The sequence below is a fragment of the Notamacropus eugenii genome, chromosome 1 (assembly GCF_028372415.1).
Source record: "Notamacropus eugenii isolate mMacEug1 chromosome 1, mMacEug1.pri_v2, whole genome shotgun sequence".
In the NCBI taxonomy this organism is placed as follows: domain Eukaryota; kingdom Metazoa; phylum Chordata; class Mammalia; order Diprotodontia; family Macropodidae; genus Notamacropus; species Notamacropus eugenii.
Genome location: NC_092872.1, coordinates 535,297,805 through 535,320,026, shown reverse-complemented (window position 1 = coordinate 535,320,026; position 22,222 = coordinate 535,297,805). Strand labels below are relative to the sequence as shown.

Here is a 22,222-nt window from a genome sequence, read left to right as displayed (position 1 = left end):
TAAGAAAAAATTCCACTAAAATTCATGTAAACTCATTTCTGTGTATCATTTAATAAGTAGGTGCAAAATCAGATTAAAGTCTTACTTCAAATTGTGCTGAAAAATACCTTGTTTTGGACACCTGATCTTCAGATGGAAGAAAAGGATTGTTAACTGTTGCTGATGAAGTATTTCCAAATGCTGTGAGGCCTAGTAATTTAATCTGAGAAAGACCCAAGGTGCTGGCATCTCGTGGACGATGTAGTCTAAGACAAACAGCAGAAGCTACTTCTGGCTTAACAAGCTGGATTTTTATGTACGTGAGACCACTGGTAACCACCGGGGAGGACAAAGGTAGCATATTAACCCCATCTGCACTCACTTCAACAGACACTGAAGAAGGGCAAGCTATAATTAAAGAAAATAACATGCCAACAATTATTGAAAAGTTACTATTTTATACTATAACAGAACCACCCATTTTTAATTATCTTGATTTCTATGTATAAAGCAAATTTGCTATTTCAATTCACATTTTGCCACTGATATCCAATATGGCTTCACAGATGTCTCTATTGTGATCTAAGACATGATACAACTCATAATTAAGAATTCTACATATTCACTTTAAAGAATATTCTGATTTTAACTGTTGCCAATCTATGTTTATTTTATCCTCCAACATGCTACAAGAGACTTCAGGGGAATTGACAAAGAATATATTTATTAATGCACTTAGCAATGCAAACTATATTTCATAAGGAATTTAATTACTCTATGTATTGAATTTGACAAAGCTAAAACCTAGTTTCAAAGATAGTAGTCACACGTGATTACTGTTCAATTCTTACTTTCATTCTCTTCTAAAAGCAAAGCATCCAATATATAGACTAATAATCTCCAGGGAAAAGTAAAGCTCATTTCTGAGTGAAGTTAAAAGTTTTTTTTCCACTGACATTACCTTAAAAACTGTAAAAAGCAGCCAAGTTAGAAACAGTGTTAAAATATTGCTATATACAAATACATAGACATATAAATATATAAAACATACAAAATAATGCCTACTATTTTAACTATAATTTATATAATAATAATTATTATTTAGCTAGATGGCTATTATTTTCTATAGCCTTTTAAGGTTAGTAAAGCATATTAAATATGTTATCTCAGTAAATACTAAATAGTAATTGTTTCTCTTTTACCTAGGAACCCAGAGGGTCTTCTCTTCCCAGTCTGATTTTTTCTTTTATTAAAGGGCAACTTGAGCAACTACTTAAAGAAGCCTATTCATTGAATGGGTGTATCTCACTCCAAGTGAGAATGCTATAAGACCTTAGCCTAAAAGGACCAAGGTCTCCCACTGCATCCTGGGCCATCTCCAGCCATCCTGATGAATATCAGGCCACTGGACCCAGATGGCTCAGGAGAAGAAAGTGAGGCTGGTGACCTTGCACAGCCCTCCATCACTCATATCAAAGTCAACTGCAAGTCATGTCATCATCTTGATATCATGGTCCTCTTCGAGAATGAAGGACAAATGCAACAGATCCTCACAATAACCCTGTGAAGCAAGTGCTATCAGTATCCTCATTTTACAGAAGAAGAAACAGAGAATGAGAGAAATAAATGACTTTCATAGGGTCACACATTATTAAGTATCTAAAGTAGATTACTTATATCACATTAAAGTGATCTATATCTACTAGATACTTAACATTTAATGAATTGAACACTAATTTTTTCTGTCTGTAAAAGGGATTTAACACTACTTAGGAACATGGACACAGTTTTGGAAATGAATCAAACAAAGGTATGATTTTCATTTTATCTTTTTAATTCCAGTACTAAGAACCAAACCTTTCTCCTAATACATTAAGTCATTTGGCAGTCATAACTGCCAGCCAAAATTTGTACTTGACTATTTTAGTGATATGGGCTATTATAAAATATTTTTCTTAAGCAAGATATGTATCCCCCTCCACTTCCCCAATCTGCTCACTTGCAAGAGATGCAAGGTGGGGTTGGATGTGTATCTCTTTTATAAGGACAGCAGCTGGAAGATGGATGGTCAGGTCACACCAGGCCTCCTCTGGCAAAAATATGTAAGACCATGCAGCAGAGCGAGCTCTTCTATGAGGTGGAGTAGCCTGAAGCAATACTTCTGCAGGCTGAGCAGTAGGGCTACTAGATGTAATAGTCCCTTGAAAAGAAATTTTTTGTAAAAAGTGAAATCATAAATTCTATTATGAATCATTAAAATATATGAATTATAAATAGCATTTCATCACATTATTATACTTGAGACTGTCCAATACTGACTACTATATAAAGACTATCATTTAATAAGAGCATCTGTACAGCACTTCTAAGGTTTACAAAGCATTTTTCTCTATTACTTAATTTGATTCCCCTCACCAATATTTCCAGTCTCATATCTGGCACTCCCTCTTCCTATCTATCTACCCACCATATATTGTATCATCTAGTGACACGGACCTTGTTTGTGATCCTCAATCAAGACAATTCATCTAAATGACTGTGTCCTCAAGCCTGGGACACTCTCCCTCATCTCCACTTCATGGCTTTCCTTCCTTTCTTCAAGTCCCAGACAAAATCCTACCTTCTACCTTAAGCATTCCCCGTCCCCTTAATTCCAGTACAATCCTTTGGTCAATTATTTCCAAATCTTCCTTGTTTGTACAACTGCTTGCATACTATCTTTCCCACTAGACTGTGAACAGCTTTCTTTGTATCTCAACTATTTAGCACAATACAAAGCACATGCTAAATATATAATTCATGTTTATCAATTGATGCTCACAACAATCCCAGGAACTGAGTTCCTTATTTTATATATAAAGATGCTCAGGTGTACAGTGACTAAGTGACCCATCCAGGTTCACACATATAAGTATATGTAAGGTCTAATTTTGAACTCAGGTCTTCCTGAATCAAATTTGAACATTTAATCCAAAGATTATCAAATTCACAGTCAGATCAGTCTATGACATAAAATTATTAGTGTTAAAAACAGAATTTTGGATACACAATGAAGTCTAATGCTTTGTGCCAAAAAGTTAAAAATTAAATTATTTACTGCAAGAGTTAACTGTGTTCAACCACTTTAAACTACCTTTTTATAATTAAATAAGCTACTAAAATGTGGAAAAATGCTAACAATAAATCATTTAAGTGTCAGAAAGCTAGTTCTATGGAAAATTAAGAGATAAAGAGAAAGATAATATAGAATGAAAAAGAAGTTTAAAGGTCATCTAATCAAACACTCACTTCATTTTATAGATCCAGAAATAATAAAAGAATTAAGTAATTTATGCAAGGTCATTAGTGCTAGCATTAGAGGTAGCACTACAGTTCAAGTCTCCTTACTCTTAGGCCAGTGCACTTTCCAACACACTAGAGTTAACAAATTAGAATATCGCTAATATTTATCAACTGTGGTTCCACTTGTTGAACCTTATACTATTTCATTTCAAGTTTTACTGTTAATCACTTGTAATAAAAGTGGATCTTTGACCCAAGAGAAACAGGGGACATTAACGTCACATAGGCATTTAGAGCAATGATTACTAAAGTATACAATATAAACTCAGCACTTGTACACAAATATAGAAAGCTATGGAAAGTACAGACTCTCCTACCCAAAGGTGCAAAGTTGTGGATTCCTTCTGCATTGTCAGGTTCAGAAGCTAGTACTCTTGCTTTCAAACTACTGTCGGAAGCCTTACTAGGCCCAGAGTCCAGAAATTTCATAATCGTTGACACCATGCTTCTTGCAGTATTTACAATAGCTCTGGTACTGGTGACCATGTTGTTGCAAATAAGCTGAACACCTCCTAGATTCAAAAAAGATATCTGATGATTCAAACATAACTTACCAGATGTTAAAAATTAACATTCATGATTACATCTGACAAAAATAAAAATCTCATGAGTAAATCTCCTAAAAATCACTTAAATAGTTCTTAACAACAGGAGAGATTTTTCTCTTACCCATATCATGAAATGCTTTTAATGCTTCACTGGTATCCAAGACTCTCAAAATGAACCACAACAGAGGTTCAGATAACTGGCAAGTAGCAAGAGAGCCCTGAAAGAAATATAAAGAACTTTATAATTACAAAGTATAAAACAGAAAATTATGTCAACAAGCTATATTAGGACAATTATACAATATACAAATTTAGTATATCTCATTATTTTTCAAAAACAACATTGTTTCACTGTTTTCCAAGTTAATGTGTTTCAATAATACCAGTGCACATAAAAAAGGAATGCAAAAACTGTGTGTACATTAATTAATTTCCAGAGTAAATCTCTCCCCTCCCCTCCCATCTTGAGTCAAGACTTTTATAACGGTAAAATCATTTTGCAAAGATCCAGATAAAGCTTGTTTAAATGTCTTTTGGAATTTCCATTTTAAAAGTGTTATTTCTACTATGTATACTATTTGGTAAAATAATCACTCTAAGTTCAAATGAAACTCAAAAATATAAGAATTACTTGTTTCTGAAGGTAAATTTAGCTTAAACACACAAAGCCAAAAGAACATACAATAGCGCAATAAAAAAGATACATAAAACAGTAATAAATGATACTTTAAAGTTGTTTGAGAAAGTTTTAAATTTACTTTAGAATTTAAAAGGTATCAGAATGGTTACACCTTTTTAAAAATTTTAAAAATCCTCATCATGGATTGTGAACAAAGATTTAATATTTATCATTTTGATTTGCAACACATTCTGAAATCAATTAAAGAGGACTTAGTCATATAAAATTTTAAAACTCATTCATACTTAACTCCAAATCAGAACCTACCTATAATATTACAAAATATTTCCCTATCATTATAGCAATGTGATACTTAACAACAGCCAAGCACATTACTGCAATGACTTGAGAATGACTTACTTGTCTCCCCATATAGCCACAGGCCATATATGTCAGAATTGGTTGCAACATGACCTGTACTGTAGTAGCTTTTTTGCTCAGAGTAGTGAGTATGGTGAATAATCCATCCCCAACTGATATTGCATCTAATCCACCATGAAAGTTTTCATGTTTGGTGAGGTGTAAGCCACTTGCACCTAGTACCAAAAAACAAACAAAACAAAAAACCACAGCTTAGATCAAAAAGATAACCATCTTGAGAGACAAAGAACAAATATTATATTAAAACATAATGTGAATTTTCTAAGTAGCCCTGACAAATAGTGTTTTCCTATATCAAATAAAAACCTAGATAATAAGTTTATCACAAAAATTCCAAGAAGAAACACTGTAAAACTATTTGTCAAAGTAAAACTACTGTGTTGCAGTAACTTTTGCATGAGACAATTATATATCCTACAAATACGTCTAGATCCCTGGTTAGAAAAGGTAAATGGTCTAAGGAATGCAATTCAACATTCCAGTTAATTAAGGAGGACGGAGTTCTTCTACTGGTTGGAAAAAACTACTGAGGGTATAAGGTAGATTTTAATAGTAAACATTTCCATGAAATCTTCTGGACAAAGATGTAGTATAGATTACAAAATAGGAAAATATGGAACTGGTGAGATAACCAGACCGAATAGCAATGTCATAATGGATGTTGATTCCCTACAGAGGGTCATACACAGGGCCATTTATGCACACGATAAGGCTTACCAACATTTATCTAACCCATAAACACTTACATTTTGCTCACAATAAAGAGAACACCCAACCTGCATTAGCAAAGCCTGAGTAGAAATCCAACTAGCTATGTAACCTTGAACTTAATCTGCCTGTCTAAGTTAACTCATCTGCAAAATAAGAATATCACCTACCTCCCAGGGCTGTTGTAAAAATAAACTGAGAAAATACTGTAAAGTACTTTGTAAATTTAAACATGCTATATAAATGCTATTATACTATCATCACATTATTATTTTACCAATTATTACTTCAACCTAGAATTAAGTTTTATTAGTGAAGTGCTCCTGAGATTTGTCCACACAATGCTTATCAATTTTATCAATGCTTGAATAAAGAAATAATAGACTACATTTGAAATGTAACAGAACAATGGCCAAAAAAACTGGATCCTGATAAATGATGGGACAAAACTAATAATTAAGCACAAGTATGTGATGAGTAAGATGTAGTTTGACAAAAATTAAGGTGAAAAAGATCTGTGGTTTTGTCTGAAAGTTCAATACAAATCTAACACATAACAGCAACCAAAGAAGTTAAGATTCAATGTTGTGTAATACAGAGGCATGCTAGCCAGAATAAGAAAAATAACAATTACACATCACTCTTGATTATTATCTTCATTTCTATGTGCCACATTTTAGGAAGAACAGTGACCAGCAGGAACATATCCTGAGAATTCAGTGTAGTGGAAAGATCACAGAACTTAAAAGTCAGAAACCTAGTTCTATCACTGCTTCTTTTTTTAGCCTATGCAAGTCACTGGTCTCAGTTTTCTCACTCATAAAATGAAGCAATAGGACTAGATGAGCTCCAAGGTTTCTACCAGCTCTACACTGTAGTATTATATAACCATAAATAAAAATTTTTTAAAAACAGGGTTGTTAAACCAGATATATAAACATAAGCATTGGGAATTGTTTAGCCTACATAAAGCTTCTGAGGAATGGTGGCTTATAAGTATGTGAAAGCTGTTGGAGGAAAGGGATGCTACCTGATCTTGTCCCTAAAGGCAAGATGGAAGCACTGGATAACAGTTATAGGGAAGCAAATTATAAGGTAAAAATAAGAAAAATTCTTGATAATAATAGTTGTCCAAAAGTGAAACTAGGTTTCTTGGGGTTAGTCATTTTCTAGTTATTGAAGATCGTTAAATGGAAGCTAGATGAATAATGCATGATGTTGTACAGAGGATTTCTAGTCAAATAGAGGTTGAATTGCATAAACCTTTCTGGTCACTTCTAAATCTCTGATTCTATGATATGCCCCAAGAAGGAAACCAAAATAAAATGTCTTGATGTGAAGAACATAGGGAGGGAAATAACATGACAGCAATAAAGAAAAGGTTCGTAAGAGATTTGATACTCTTTGAGGGAGGAACACTCCAGATTTAAGAAAATGTTTAAGAGAAAAATAGGTAATATAAGCTACTAGGGATTCTATTACCACCATTTGAAAATAACAGTGTTAGTAGTAAATGGTGGTTCCCTAGAGAGCCATGGACATAGCAATATATACATACATCCACCAAACTCACTAAAACGTTTAAATTTCTTAATACATATGGGAATCAACAGAGCAAAATAGTAATCTATCGTTAAAGATTTTAAAGTCTCAGTTCTTCTCTTACCTGATAATTCCTTTCAATACACTTTGCTGGATCATATTCCATCTCCTGTCTCCTAAAAATAGGTTTACCTCAAGGTACTGTTTTGAGCAACTGCCTATTTCTCTATACTCACTCCATAGGTGACTTCCTCTCATTTACCTTTATGTAGATGATTCTAAATACTTCTCTCTTTATAGTCCTATCCTCTCTCTAAAAATCAGTTCCACAAAACCAACAAGCCAAAGGATAATTCTACCTATCAACACCTTGTATATTCAATATGTCCAAAACAGAACTTATCATCTTTTCTCCCTAAATCTAGCACTCTTCCAAACATCATATTTCAGTTTGGGAAGGAAAGGTAGAAAGGATGTTATTCCTTTCCAGGGATCTTTGATTCTACCATTTTCCTCACTCTCACAATGGCAAGGCTTATCTTAGTGATTCTTATAAATTTTATTGATATATTCTCTCAACATCTGTACCCTTTTTTCTCCATTCTCATTGCCATTATTCTACTTTAGACTCTATTCCAGGTGTAACTGTGCTACCTTCTAAGGTGGTTTTCCTGCATTTATTCTCCTCTCAATCCATTTCACATATAGCTGCCAAACAATCTTCACAAGACAAAGGGGTATGATTTGGGGAGGAGGGGGGAATCATCTCATTTTGGGATACTTAATGAGATATTTTTGTCTTCTCTATAAGTTTGTGTGTGTGTGTGCGCGCGCGCGTTTATCTGTCTCTTCAGATGGCGAAAAAATTGTTTTTGACTAAAAGAACAGAAAGGACTATAAATGAAAACACTATTCAAAACTGATGAAATTTTGTCTCTATAATTCCAACACAATAATAAAATGGTCTGCACCTTATTACAGAAAAGTAACTTATTAACAATGAAGAAACCAATTCGGAATGATCTCTGTGTACTTAAACCGTTAAGAAAAAAGTCAAGTGGATAATGAAAAGAAACACTGCACATAACTGCAAGAGCTCTAACTGAATATGTTAAAGCAAACTTGATTGTGAAAAACTGTAACTGAATAAAGTAAAGAAATTGGATCTCATTGAATTTTCTTCTCCACTCCTCTGAACAGAAATCACTATAAACAGAATATAGCAGAAAATGTTGGGACTGGGTTTAAATTCTCCTTCTGGCACTTCTTAGTCTGTGGAACTCTGAGAAAGTCATGTAATCTCTATTAGCTTCAGTCAACTTAATAGAGTTTCTCTGGTGAAGAGATGCGTTACAGCTTTTCATTTGTGGAGGGACTTTCTACAACAGAAAAAACCTCAGAAATTGCTTCAGCTGGCAATCACTTGAGCTTTTCTTTGCCGGCATGAGCAACATGGGTTTATAATATGAGCTCATTTGCAAAACATTAGAGTAACTAAAGATGAAAAAGATTATGAGTAACATTATTTCATAAAAAACTAAAAACAATACTGGAGGGGGGAAATTATTTTATTTAGACTTAGGAGGAACATGTAATTGAGTGATATCACTCCTGAAGGCAGCAAGTATTTATTGGTTATTAAGTGTAGGGTACTGCATACATAGAACTAAGAACATAACACTAAGAGTAGTTTGTTATCAATGTGCATTCATTAGTTCTTTGAATATGGATATTGATTTTTTTTGTCATGAGAATTATATAAGCAAAAAAAGATTAAACTACAGAGTCACTTATAGCATAAAAAAGGAGTATAACAAAAGAAGCCCTACCTATATGAAAGAAATAAAAGTGGTATACCAAAGAACATGTGTGTGTATACATGTATAATCATAGAAAAGCCATGAAATCATTCTTTTTCCTCTCAAATGCTCAGCAATGTGTGATAGCACATGAGAACAGGATCAGAACATGACTTTCATTTTAATGGACAACATTTCAGCTTAAATATTATTTAGAAAACTATGATAATCCTAGTAATAGGGCATATCTGGATTCATAAAGAAACTTTTGTTAGTAAACCTGGTTTAATTCTTTTTTTAAATCTTAGATATCAAATAATAACAAAGCTGGAATTTTGACTTTTTATACTAATAAAATACACAGATAACCAGAAGAAAATTTTATGTGAAATAGCAGACATTAACTTTGTAAATAGCATATATATGGATACTAGGTTGCCAGTAAAGGAATAGTTGTGTCCCATAAATTAACTATCTTTAACTCAGAAAAGGCAAATATGAAGAGCTTCTAGACAATAATAGTTTGATACAAGACTTATGTTTTTCAGTAACCTACTGTCAATGCTTATTTAAATTTACTGTGGAAAGCAATGAGATAAAAATTTTGTCCACCAAGACACAACACCTAAGCCCATTTTTAAAGGAACTTTTTTAAATGTAAAAGAATAATAATTCTCAAAATTTTTACTAATAATCCTTAATAATGAATAATTTACAATCAGTTTTACTCTTTAAAAAACACCATTTCTGACAACAATCATATACTTAAAAAAGTGAAACATTTTCTATAGTCTAAAGAACTTGCTTCTAATTTTACTACTAAAAAGAATGGCCAAAAAATAAAGACCAACAACAAAAATACATACCAATTATCATTGCCATTGCACTGCTATTACACTGGCCCAAAGCAGACAAAATCTGGCTCATAATTTGTTGATTGGCCAAAACTAAGTCAGCCACATAGGCAGTAGAACTTTGGGTACTGGAACTGCTTCCGTTGCCATCCTTGCCTCCTGAGACTTTTTCTTCATCTGAAACACTGTCTGTAGTACTGGTAGCCACTGGAGCTCGAGCACTGTATTCTCTGTTAGTTGAAAGGGGTAACTGCACCAGAATATTGACCAGTTTTAATAAATCAAACATAAGCTGATCCCTTGTCATTTCTCCACATACTGCTTTGGCATCACCTGGACGAATTATGTTGGCAAAAAGTCCCCCAAAACATGCACGAGCACCTACTGAACTGTCTGATCCACTGCGAGACACCACTTTGTCAGAGCAAGTGATATAATGATGCACAAGAAATGTAATGGATTCAATAACAGCAGAAATAATGCTGACGGAAACTACTTCAAAATTTTGCTCCAGTGTGAACTCTAAGAGCTTCACTTGAGCATCCAGAGGTCCTTGGCCTGTCTGAAAAGCACCCCTGCAAAAACAGAGAAGTGATTTGAACATGGACACTGGTCAATCATTTCTAAAGAGACAAGTTAAAAATAGCTTATGAAATGAGCATAAGAAAGCAAAATATTATTTCAAGCAAATTTTTTTTTTACTTGGCATTTGAATTAAATTGTAGGCTAGAACTTTTAAATTCATTACAGAGTTCTCTTTTCCATTTCCTCCTTTCATTTTAAAATTATATTTTAGCCAACCTAGAAGAAAGATTTTACTTTATAATTAGCACAAGACAAGGAGATGGAAAAGAAAGCCTTGGGAAAGGCAATTGTATAAGGAGGGAAAAGCACCAAGATTAGCCTAAAATGAAAACTATACTCCAGCTTCTTACATGTCTTTAAAATTTAACTTTCAGTATCAGAATCAAAGAATTGTTAAAATGGAAAGAGAACTCAGTGGCTAACTAGTCCAATATGTAGGTACACCTCCTCTACATAAAAAATAACATGCATTCATAAAGCCTTTGCATGGAAAGCACAGGGTGAAAGATGGATGGACTATTCCAAATCAGTCCATTTTCCCTTTAGATAGCTCTTATTTACAGTAATTTTTTTACCCTTGACATCAAGCCACTATTTGCTTCTTGGCAATTTTAAATATTGTTCCTTGGTCTGCCTGCTAGGCTCAATCAAGAAGAGTCTTCTCCAGTCCATCTTTGAAACAATAGCCTTCCAGGGAAGCTAAAAAAAAGCTAAAGCATTTTGCTCTCCATGTATAGTTCTTTCAGTTGATGTTCACAAGATGGACTGGAAAGCCTTCACCAGAAATAGTGAGAAAAGAATACATTTTTTGTCAAATGAAACATAAGATCCTTTTGGACAGGGACGGCAGATTAACATTTTATTGGAAACCTCTTTGCAACATAAGAGCCGACATACTGCGCTTAATACATGATATAGTCAAAATAAATTAAACCGAACAGTAGTTATCAAACACATATTACATATATGGAACATGAAAAACTTCAATAACTATGAGATTTACAATGACTGTGAGTGAACTGAAATCTCAGGGGTACCTTTTATTATACTGAAAAATTAGTTACCTCCTTTTAGTCTAAACCCTGGACCAAAATTTTGTCAAGAAAAATGAAGGAAGCTGGAATAAATTATCTCTAAGATTCATTTAAATTCCAAAACTCTTTGTCTCCCAGTACAGATTTAAAATGTGATAAGTTTAAATTTTGTATAATTCTTAGCTATAATTGTGTATGATATGAAGAATCACATATGACCAATTTCAAGGAAAAATGTCATTAACTAGCAAAATTATTTTTAAAAAGTTCATGCTTTACCTCTCTGTTGACAGTATATGAACTAGCTTTAGCAAAAATTCACTGAATATCTGAGGACATGTTGAAGAAAGGTGCACTTGTAACCTTGTAAGAAATTCTTGCATAGCTTGGGTAGCTGTTGGTCCAACCTGAAAGAAAATTATTCAAAATAATATTTATATTGAGGGCTGAGATAGATTTACTTGTTACATAGACACTTTTACCATATGGGAACAATAGCATCATTAAATTACTTTACAGCATAATGTTTATATATTCTTAACAAGCTTAAATATAAGTGATTTAAATGGTTCAACTTCTTGCACCACTCAAAGTCTAGCATATTGTCAAGTACATAACAAGTACTCAATATATCATACTGTTGATTGGGTCAATTAATCCTTAACTTCACAATAGATATTCTATTACTTACTTAAACTGTCTCTTCATGGTTTTATTAGTTAATACAACTCAGTTTTAGTTCACCTAACGAAAAGTAAAAGGGGTTTAATGTGAATTCTTTTTGTGAAAGTAGAAGTAACCTAAAAGAAAAACCATTTTCTTTTCTTTCTTTCTTCCTTCCTTCATTCCTTTCTTTATTTATTCTTTCACAAAACCTTAAACCTAGGTCACTCTGAAGATCATAGATTTGACCACAACAGGTCCCTGCCCAAACTCCACTTAATGGCGTAGAGTGAACGTCAACGACAACCATTCCTCTTTGGAACAGCAATCTTGAGAGTCTTCCCTCCCAACTTGATTTTTTTTTCTGTTTTTCTAACTAAACAGGCCATCCCTAGATTCACTTCTTAAAGAGGCCTGTTCATTGAATAAGTGTTAACCGCATTATTATGGATTTTTAGGGAAAACAAGGCCAAGGAGTTGGGAGAAGTACTATGCTAATATATTATTGTTACAGTTAAAAAAGTGGTACAGTCTGGAAATCAAGAACAAATCCTGATTAAAAATAAAAACAACATTGAAATGCTCATGACTTTTTGACCTGACAATTTATTGTTTGGTGTAATATATAGCATTATAAGGTCAGTGATATTAAGGACAATCTCATATACATCCAAATATTCATTAAAAATTGTTGCCATGTGGGTGTACAACCGTAGCGGAATGGTTAAAAGAACTGCAGTCCACAAATATAACAGAATAAAACTATGCTGTAAGAGACAAGGAAATGAACAATGTGGTCTAATATTGGAATATGCTTTAAGTGATACAGAGTGAACTAAACAAAATAAGGATAACAATACTCATAAAGAATGAAAATAATGTGAATGGAAAAGCATTGTAATATAATACTGAATGCTGTGTAAGATTTAAAAAAAAAAAACACAACCAGCACACTAAAGTTTATATGAAGAATATGACTGTGCAAGTGATGATGAAACAGAAGAGATGAATAATTTTCTGAGGTAATTAATCCAAATTGTTTTCCTTAGTCCTCATTAGGTCAAAAACTAAATGAACTGGGCTAAGGCCCACGAGAAATCTTTAAAAACTAAGATTAAAAAAAGTTTTAAAAGTTTTTTTTAGTTCAAAACAACCATGAAAACATGAAGATCCCAAAGATGCTTTCATAGATGTGATGATCATCTTCATCAAAAAGGCTTTAAAGTTTAGAAAGCACTTTACAATAATTATATCATTTAATCCTCATGCAAGGTAGGTGCTATTATTATCCCCATTTTATAGATGAGGAAACTGACATAGAGAGTGGTAAAGTAATTCACCTAGGGTTATACAACTATTAAATTATCTGAGGTAACATTTGAACTCAGGTCTTTCTGAATCTAGATCTAATTCTCTATGCCTCAATTGGGACCCGCACTGCTGCAAGGCAATTCTTTCACAAATCCCTAATTTAATTACCTAGTCTACTCAGCACAGTACTAAAACTTTTCTTTCCCCTCTCAGACCTCTTGTGGTTCATTAAAAAAAAAAAAATACCCTAAGATGTTTTGAGCAACATATTTCATATACTTGTCATTTCAAATTAATTAATTATTATAGTTGAAACAAATGGCAAAACTAAAATACGTATTTTTATAACGAAATAAAAGGAGTATAAACATAAAATACAGTTGACATGGTTTTGTGTTTCCTTATATTAATTCCCTTTTCTGTTTTAATGATAATTAAGTCTGGCAAAGTATTTATTTATTTACTTACATACATGTACACATACAAAGATAAATGTGAATTTACCACGGTAATTTCCTATAAGTTAAATCATTTAATGCAGGTGAAAAATGCAAATATTAAAGGTTTATCATACCAAACAAATAAACTAATGCAATAAAGAAAACTTGAATTTGCAAGAGAATATAAACTTAAAAGACAGTATTCATTCTAATACTTTTAGTAAGACTGAAAACAATGTTTACAGGAGTATTCAGAGCCAAAACAACCAATGTTTTCTTGCCCTAATCACTTAACAAGAAATATTAATGGGTCTAAATGGGAGAAAATGCAAATTTATTTTTATATACTACAGATAATACAGCAAACTGTGAAAAATCTCAAAATGCCTTATTCCAAACTACTTCCTTCACTTTCCATTAAATCTTCTATTTTTCTTGATGTTATTTCATAATACCAAGAAGGCAACCTATAAAAAGCACATTGACGAAAAGAATAACAGTACAATTTTTAGAAAGGAGAAAGTGATTTTATATTAATGAAGTATGGAATAGGTAAGGATAATCTAATTATGTAGTGAAATATTTTAGACTAGTTTTATGGCAGTTATTAATTATTTTACAAACATAAGGATACTTCAATTAATATTTATGTCTTATTACTACATTTTTCATTCTAGTAATTAGAATGTCACTTTCTTGGAATTTTGCAATACACTTCATACTTTTGTTAGGGTCTTAGTACATCTTATTGGACATATGATTAAAAGAAAATGATGTGATATAACTATTGTTTAATTACTATAAATAGATTTAATAAAATCTGCATAAAATTAAGGGCAAGTGGCATGTCATGGCATTATCACTAATGACTAATCCAATGCTTTGCAAACAAAAGTCATCTTTAAATAATGGTTTAGTTGAAGAATGTCCGAGAAACCTGTTTGGAACTCAGATGAATTATTGACAGTGAAAAAGCTCTATTACCTGTGGACTGTGTTGATTTGTTCCATGAGGACTAGTTCCTGAAAGAAATTTTACTAAGACATGAATAAGATTAGGATCTGAGACCAGTAGATGAGCAGTGCTTTCCTGAGTTCCAATGGCATTGCTCGGAGCAGCTACAAAACAAAAACATACAGAAGACAAAAATCAGTTACACTATTAACAAAATGTTGAAAATACTTTAGAAGCAATTAAATTATAAAGATGTCACTTTTCATTTGTATTTTCTGTACAAAATGTATAGATGCACATTAACTACACTTCTATAGGATGTTTTATTTGCCCTTCTCTTCTGTTTACTTTGCCAACCTTAATCATAGATCATACCCAAAGTCTCAATGTCTCTCTTTCACAAAGCACTTTTAAAGTGATTTTCATGTGTTGGTAAGAAACAAAATCCAATATAAAATCTATGAACATTTATTACCCAAGAAAATAGAAATGGTCACATACAAAACAGATAGTCACTATGTAATCAATGTTCACTGTCTTTGTGAGCTACAAAATTCCATTTTTAATTATTAATTTTTATAATTTTACTAATTTATACCCATACAAGTAATTAACCAGTTTTACAAACTTAATGCAATACAAGCTGGTGATGTTATAGAGATTTCCTTCAATCTACTAATTTTTATAAATTCATCCTCTCTACACTAGTTTAGTGATATGTATACTTGAGAGCCTTAAGATTAGCCTTAAGATGGAAAAAAAATGCAAGTGGTTAAACAAAAAAAATCTACCCTAATGACTTGACTAATCTTAACTAACTTTGTAATTAAGAGAAAAAGTGTCGAGACTAAAAAAAAACTTTATTTTTATTTCAGGTCACGTATTTTTCATATTCATTACAGATCTCTAACATTCAATTATCAAATAATCACTACTAATGCAAGACCTGAGAATTTAAAAATTTGAAATTTTGACACACGCTAGTAAGTCTCAAATCCATAATGGAATTTTATACCAAATTTATCTTAACAACTCAATATCACATTCCATGAAAACTTCAATATTTTTTTACTCAAAATACCAAAAGTATATTTCAGAGTTACAAAGAAATAAAACTTCAGGTTAACTTACAGTTAAGCTGCATGTTTGTCATGAGAGTTAGGCTATGAAGCACTAGACACCATGTCCTGAGTGAAGTATTGGGATACCATGCCAATACTGTTAAGAAACTAGTTATTGATGCTGTAGAGAAAAAAGTTGGAGAACAGATAAGACTATTTTTTAGAAAAACAATCTCACATAATTTTCAAGTCTTTCAAAAGTGGCATCTATAAGAATATAGAACACATGAGTCTTCAAGTTACTATATCAATAAGAAGAGAATAAGCTTACTATATAAATGCAACTCTATGAGTAAAAGTCAGAGAATAAAAGAACTTCATTGACAGAAGGTCCTCAGTGACCCTCAATTCAAACCAGGACTTTTGCATAGCTCAAAGTATGAGGAAATTCTCATCTAAAACATAAACTTGGCTCTTTACAACATATAAACCATTTTTCTTTATTCAGCCCTCAGGTGCCAACAGAACATAATCATTTTTCTAGTTGACTAAGATGATCCTTACTGAAATGCTCCATGTTCCTTTCTGAGAGTACTCACTGTTGTTTCCTGAATTTACACATAATTACTCTCTCAAAATCTCTGTATATATGCCATACCAATTAAACTATCAGATAATTATTTTCTAGAGCTGGATAAAATAATATCAAAATTCATCTGGAAGAACAAAAGATCCAGAATATCAAAGGGACTAATGAAAAGAAATTTTAGGGAAGGTAGCTTAGCACTACCAGATCTCAAATTGTATTATAAAGCAGCAATTATCAAAACGACTTGGTACTGGCTAAGAAATAGAAGGGTAGACAAGTGGAAAAAGGCTATGCACTCAAGATACAGCAGTCATTGAATATAGCATTCTACTGTTTGATAAACCCAAGGACCCCAGCTTCTGGGATAAGAACTCACTGTTTGACAAAAATTTCTGGGAAAACTGGATAACAGAGTGGCAGAAACTAGGCATAGACCAATGCTTGACATTGTACATAAGAATCAAGTCCAAATAGGTACACGATCTAGGGATAAAGATTGATACTATGGACAAATTGGAGGAGCAAAGAATAGTGTATTTATCAGATATATGGAGAAAGGAAGAATTTTTGACTAAAGAAAAGATAGAAAGCATTATGAAGTGCAAGATGGATAATTTTGATCACATTAAACTGAAAAGTTTTTGCACAATCAAACCCAATGCAACCAAGATTAGGAGGGATGCAGAAAACTGGGAAAGAATTTTTGCAGCTAGTGTCTGTGATAAAGTCCTCATTTCTAGAATATATAGAGAACTGAGTCAAATGTATAAAAATACAAGTCGTTCCCCAATTGATAAATGGTTGAAGGATATGAACAGGCAGTTTTCAGAGGATATCTATAAAGATATCTATAGTCATATGAAAAAATGCTCTAAATCTCTACTGATTAGAGATGCAAATCGAAACAACTCTGAGGTATCACATCACACCTATCAGATTGGCTAACATGACAAAATAGGAAGAGGATAAATGTTAGAGAGGATGTGGGAGAGCTGGGATGCTAATTCACTGTTGATGGAGGTTTGAGCTGATCCAACCATTCTGGAGAGCAATTTGGAACTATGCCCAAAGGGCTATAAAAATATACATACCCTTTGACCCAGCAATATTGCTTCTAGGACTGTATCCCCAAGAGATCATAAAAATGGTAAAGAGTCCCACATGTACAAAAGTATTTATAGCAGTACTCTTTGTGGTGGCCAAAAACTGGAAATCAAGAGAATGCCCAGGGGAAAGACTGAATAAACTGTGGCATATGAATGTGATGGAATACTACTGTACTATAAGAAATGATGAACAGGAAGACTTCAGAGAGGCCTGGAAAGACTTATATGATCTGATGCTGAGTGAAAGGAACAGAACCAGAAGAACTTTGCGCACCGCAGCAACCACAGTGTGTGAGAGTTTCTTCTGGTAAACTTGGAACATCATTAAAATGCAAGGACTTAAAAAAAGTCCCAATGATCTTTTAAGGCAAAATGCCTTCCACATCCAGAGAAAAAGCTACAGAATTTAATCACAGAATGTAGCAGATCCATGTGCATGTGTGCATGTGTGTGTGCGTGCATGTGTATTATATTTTGGTTTGTTATATGATTTTCCCATTCATTTTAATTCCTCTGCACAGCATGACTACAGTGAAAATGTATTTAACAGAAATGTATGTACAGAACATATATAAAATTGTATGCCATCTCAGGGAGGGAGGGGAGAGGTGGGGAAAAAAAATCTAAGTTATATGGTAGTGACTGTAGAACACTGAAAATAAATAAAATTTAATTTAAAAAAATTTTTTTTTAAATCCCTATATCTATGTATACGAAATTTTCCCTGCAATACCTTCCCATAAGATTTAATCTATCTCATGTTTCCTTGTACTACTTCATACCCTTGTAAAGCCATGGTGTCTCAGACTATCAAATTTCCTTTTTTATTTTAAAATCCTAATTCATCTTGCTTAGTACTCATCATAATATACTATGAGATGACATGAAATCTCAAATCATCAACGTAAAAATAAAGCAACAAAAACACAAACATATTTTTAAGCACCAACTTTATGCAAAACACTGTGCTATATAATGGGGATGCAAAGATGAAAAAGAACATTCCCTTATTTCAAGTTGGTTGCAACACAGCAGTTACACAAGATGCCCCAAAAGTTAGTGTAGTTTTAAGTTTTAAAAACTCTGGTAGTATAAATACAACAAACTTGATATTTACATTTCTTTAATACTTACTCAGTTTGTAAATAATAATATTTTTATTTAACAAGGGGCATTCTGTTGCTATGTATTGCACATGTGATCATTTCTGGATTAAAACTTTCTCTCAACAGTGGATTAGCTAAAGAGGTCCCCTTGTGTACTAACGCAGTTATCTGATCTATTTACATTAGGCTATTTCTTGTGGGGTCACATTAAAACGGCTATTTATACACTGAAAATTCATTCTTTGTAAGATCTTAAGGCTAGGAAGAACAGCTAATAAAAGTTGTTACAAAGTTCAAAAATCAACTAGAGATGATGGCTATGTTGAATTTTAAAAATAAACATTAATATGTTAGAAATTTGGACAGTCTTTAAATTTTTTCTTTGGCAAGTTGTAGTATTTGTACATGTACTTGTGACATTTGTACTTTTGAAGTTAAAGCCTAAAATTTCAATAAGACTTTTGGGAAACCCTTTATTTGCGTAAGGTGCTACTTTAGTCTTGATAGTTCTTTTACCTTGATTCAAAGATATGACAGGTGTCCGGTTAGCATTATATAAGAAAATGTCAGCTCCATGTTCCTTGTTCCCAGAGGAATTAGAGTTTAGACTTAATGTAAGCCATAATTGTAAAAGGGACTCCAACTAAAAAGTAAATATTAAAAATGAAGCTTAAAAAGGTTGGTACAGACAACAGTACAATTTTTTGAAACTGAAACATACTTAGAGATCATGTAAATAATTATATTCCAGCTTAACATTTGCTCCTGTCATCTTGTTTCCTGTATTAATTACTTATAATTTATTAAAATTTCCATGAAATAAGTACAGAAATGTTTTAAAAATCTGGTCCTAATGCTATACAGTAGCATAAACAAAAAAGAATAATCTTAGTGCTAAAACTATACTAGAAAAAACCCTATAAATATCCCCACTTATATAACTACATGCGTTAAGTTGTTGGTAAGTAGTTTTCAGGTGAGTTCAAATGTTCATGGCCCCATTTGAGGTTTTCTTGGCAGAGACACTGGAGTGGTTTGCTATTTCCTTCTCCCAACTCATTTAAAGATAAGGAACTGAGGCAACAGGGTTATGTGACCTTTCCAAGGTAACACAGGTAGTAAATGTCTGAGGCCAGATTTGAACTTATGATGATGACTGTTCCTGACTCCACGTCCAGCATTTTATCCACCTATCCCCATAGCCGTGTATGCATAGTTATTACATAAAAATAATGCCTGGTGTCTTGACTTTTGATACAGTTAATAAAATGACAAATACTTCTCCTACAGACTTTTCTCTCCAACACTCTAACATCAAATCTCTACTTTCACACAAAATTACTTTTTCTATATGAATGTATAAAGCAAAAAATTACAATTTCATGTGTTCTCAGTGCTATACCTGAACATGATGAACTTGAAGCATGGAAAAAAGTTTGTTGAAGCAAGCACTCAGCATGGGGATGGAGGACAATTGTATTATCAGATGGTTGGTTGGGTTGGCTGCTGGGAACCCCCTTAATAATGAATCATCTGTTCCAGTGGGAGACTGGGAAACTAAAAATTAAACCAATACTTCCATTATTTCAAAAGGAAATAAATTTGAGTTCAAGATGATTCTCTTAGATTTATACACACACATTAAAAGACAGTGGCATAAAAACTACGTAGAAAGGTTGCAGTGAGACACAGATTAATGTATTTATCTGACTGAAGGAAAGTAGCTGAACTAACCACTCTTCAAATCCCTTCCCATATACAATTCCAGTGCACAAGATAAAGCATAAACAATTTTAAAAAAAAAGGTTATAAACATCTTATTCATACCATCAACATTCAATGAGCATTTCCTGAAGGTATGGCAAAATAAAGTATTAAATTTGTGCTTTGGAAAGTAATACACAGAGAGAATATATATTTAACTAAATAAAATGAAAGACAATTGGTTTGCAAAGATTTAAAGGCAGCAAACCTAGTCAAGATTTTAAAATCATAGTATAAAATAGTTTTGGTTACATGTTGGAGATGTGTTTGTTAATGCCTGCAAAATGGAATCCGCTTCCAAAGTAGACATCATTTTCAACATGAGCTCTGCTTGCTGTTCAAGTCCAACCTCTAGACGGGCATCTAGAGCTACAAAAATCAAAGGAGAAAAGAATCAAAATTTAAGAAAAGAGAAATAAACAGCAAAAATGAATTAAATACTACAACATATATGATGATAAAAGATACACTACACATAATTTTTAGATTAAAAGTTTCACTGCCCATGGGATGAAACTGGAAACATTCCACTGTATTCATAATTTACCTCCACATAAAATTGAGTTCTTCCTCAGATGATAAATTTATCTCCATGTTCTGCCCTGAAATGTATTTAATGTTCTGTAATTCTAACAGAGAAGTATTTTTTTTCTAATCCATTTTCCATTCATCTACTTTACTCAATTTCATCAGACATGTCACTTACACTTCCTCATTGGTTTTCTTCACTTCAATAAATATTACCAAGTGCCTAGTAAAAGTCCCCGACTGAGGAAACAAGAAAGACAAACCCTACCCTCAAGGAGGAAGGAAAGTACAGCGGAGGGCATAGGACTGGGGGTACAATAACCCAGGGTCTATCAAAGGGCATTTTGTTCCATGGAGTTGAAATCAGGAAAAGCAGTAGAAGCTCTAAAGGAAAGCACTGGGAGGAATTTGGTCAGCTATACTCTAGCCTTTCATTCAAAGGGGAGAAGGGACTAAGGGAGCTGGTGTCAAGCATAGTAATGAGATTAGAGCTTATGCTGGCATGGGCATCTGTAAATGGATACAAAGTGGAGGATGTGTTGATGAAAATTGCTTACTGTAGAATCTTCCAAAGCCCTGTTCCATTTCATATCTACTTTGTATCCTTAATCTTCTCTGCACAGATCTTATTACAGAAATTGCCTATGCTGCTCCACTGCACTTGGCATGCAATTAGGAAGATCTATTTCAATTCTGGCCTCAAACACTTATTAGTGCAACTCTAGGCAAGTCATTGACTCTCTGTCCCAGTTTCCTCATCTGTGAAAAGGAAACAATAATAACAACTACCTTGCAAGGTCAAAGTAAGGATCAAATGAGATAGCACTTGCAAAGTATTTTGCACAGTGCATGACACACTGGAGGTACTATATAAATGTGAGCTATTATCTAAACGATTTCTCCCCCTTAAGAAAGCAATCTGCTGCACAGGGATGGTTTTGTCTAGTGTTTAACACAGTACTTGGCACACAGTAACTACTTGATAAATGAAGGAATAAATTAGAGAAAATGAAGAAATGTATATATTATTATAGCAGACAAAGTGTTCGGGGATGCTTTTCTCTTTATTGAGAACAAAAGACTTGGTAGATGCAGAGAATATACACGGGAGAGTCCTCTGAGGATCAACATTTAAATGACATGCATATTTTGTATGTACTTTAAATACACAGTGTCTCCCCAAATAGACTTACGGGCATCTTGTGAAAAGCAAGTGACTGATTTTTCTGATAGTATGCCAGTACCTCAC

The 22,222-nt window shown here is 33.1% G+C and overlaps 1 protein-coding gene across 8 annotated transcripts in view; it reads right to left on the bottom strand.

Annotated features, from left to right (window-relative positions):
* The window catches only part of BIRC6 (baculoviral IAP repeat containing 6), a 302,402-nt gene that overhangs the window by 135,131 nt on the left and 145,049 nt on the right, over nt 1-22,222 (bottom strand). For all 8 annotated transcript variants that reach the window (XR_011972445.1, XR_011972446.1, XM_072634130.1 and 5 more), the window contains 12 exons: nt 20,698-20,814; nt 20,084-20,238; nt 19,198-19,324; nt 15,951-16,061; nt 14,850-14,983; nt 11,731-11,858; nt 9,845-10,407; nt 4,909-5,084; nt 3,991-4,087; nt 3,639-3,833; nt 1,979-2,179; nt 108-387 (listed from right to left, as the gene is read on the bottom strand). Coding sequence is in view for 6 of the 8 variants with exons in the window: in XM_072634130.1 (XP_072490231.1) it covers nt 108-387; nt 1,979-2,179; nt 3,639-3,833; nt 3,991-4,087; nt 4,909-5,084; nt 9,845-10,407; nt 11,731-11,858; nt 14,850-14,983; nt 15,951-16,061; nt 19,198-19,324; nt 20,084-20,238; nt 20,698-20,814 (2,284 nt within the window). In the remaining 2 variants the exon portion in view is untranslated. The remainder of the gene's footprint in view (nt 1-107; nt 388-1,978; nt 2,180-3,638; nt 3,834-3,990; nt 4,088-4,908; nt 5,085-9,844; nt 10,408-11,730; nt 11,859-14,849; nt 14,984-15,950; nt 16,062-19,197; nt 19,325-20,083; nt 20,239-20,697; nt 20,815-22,222) is intronic.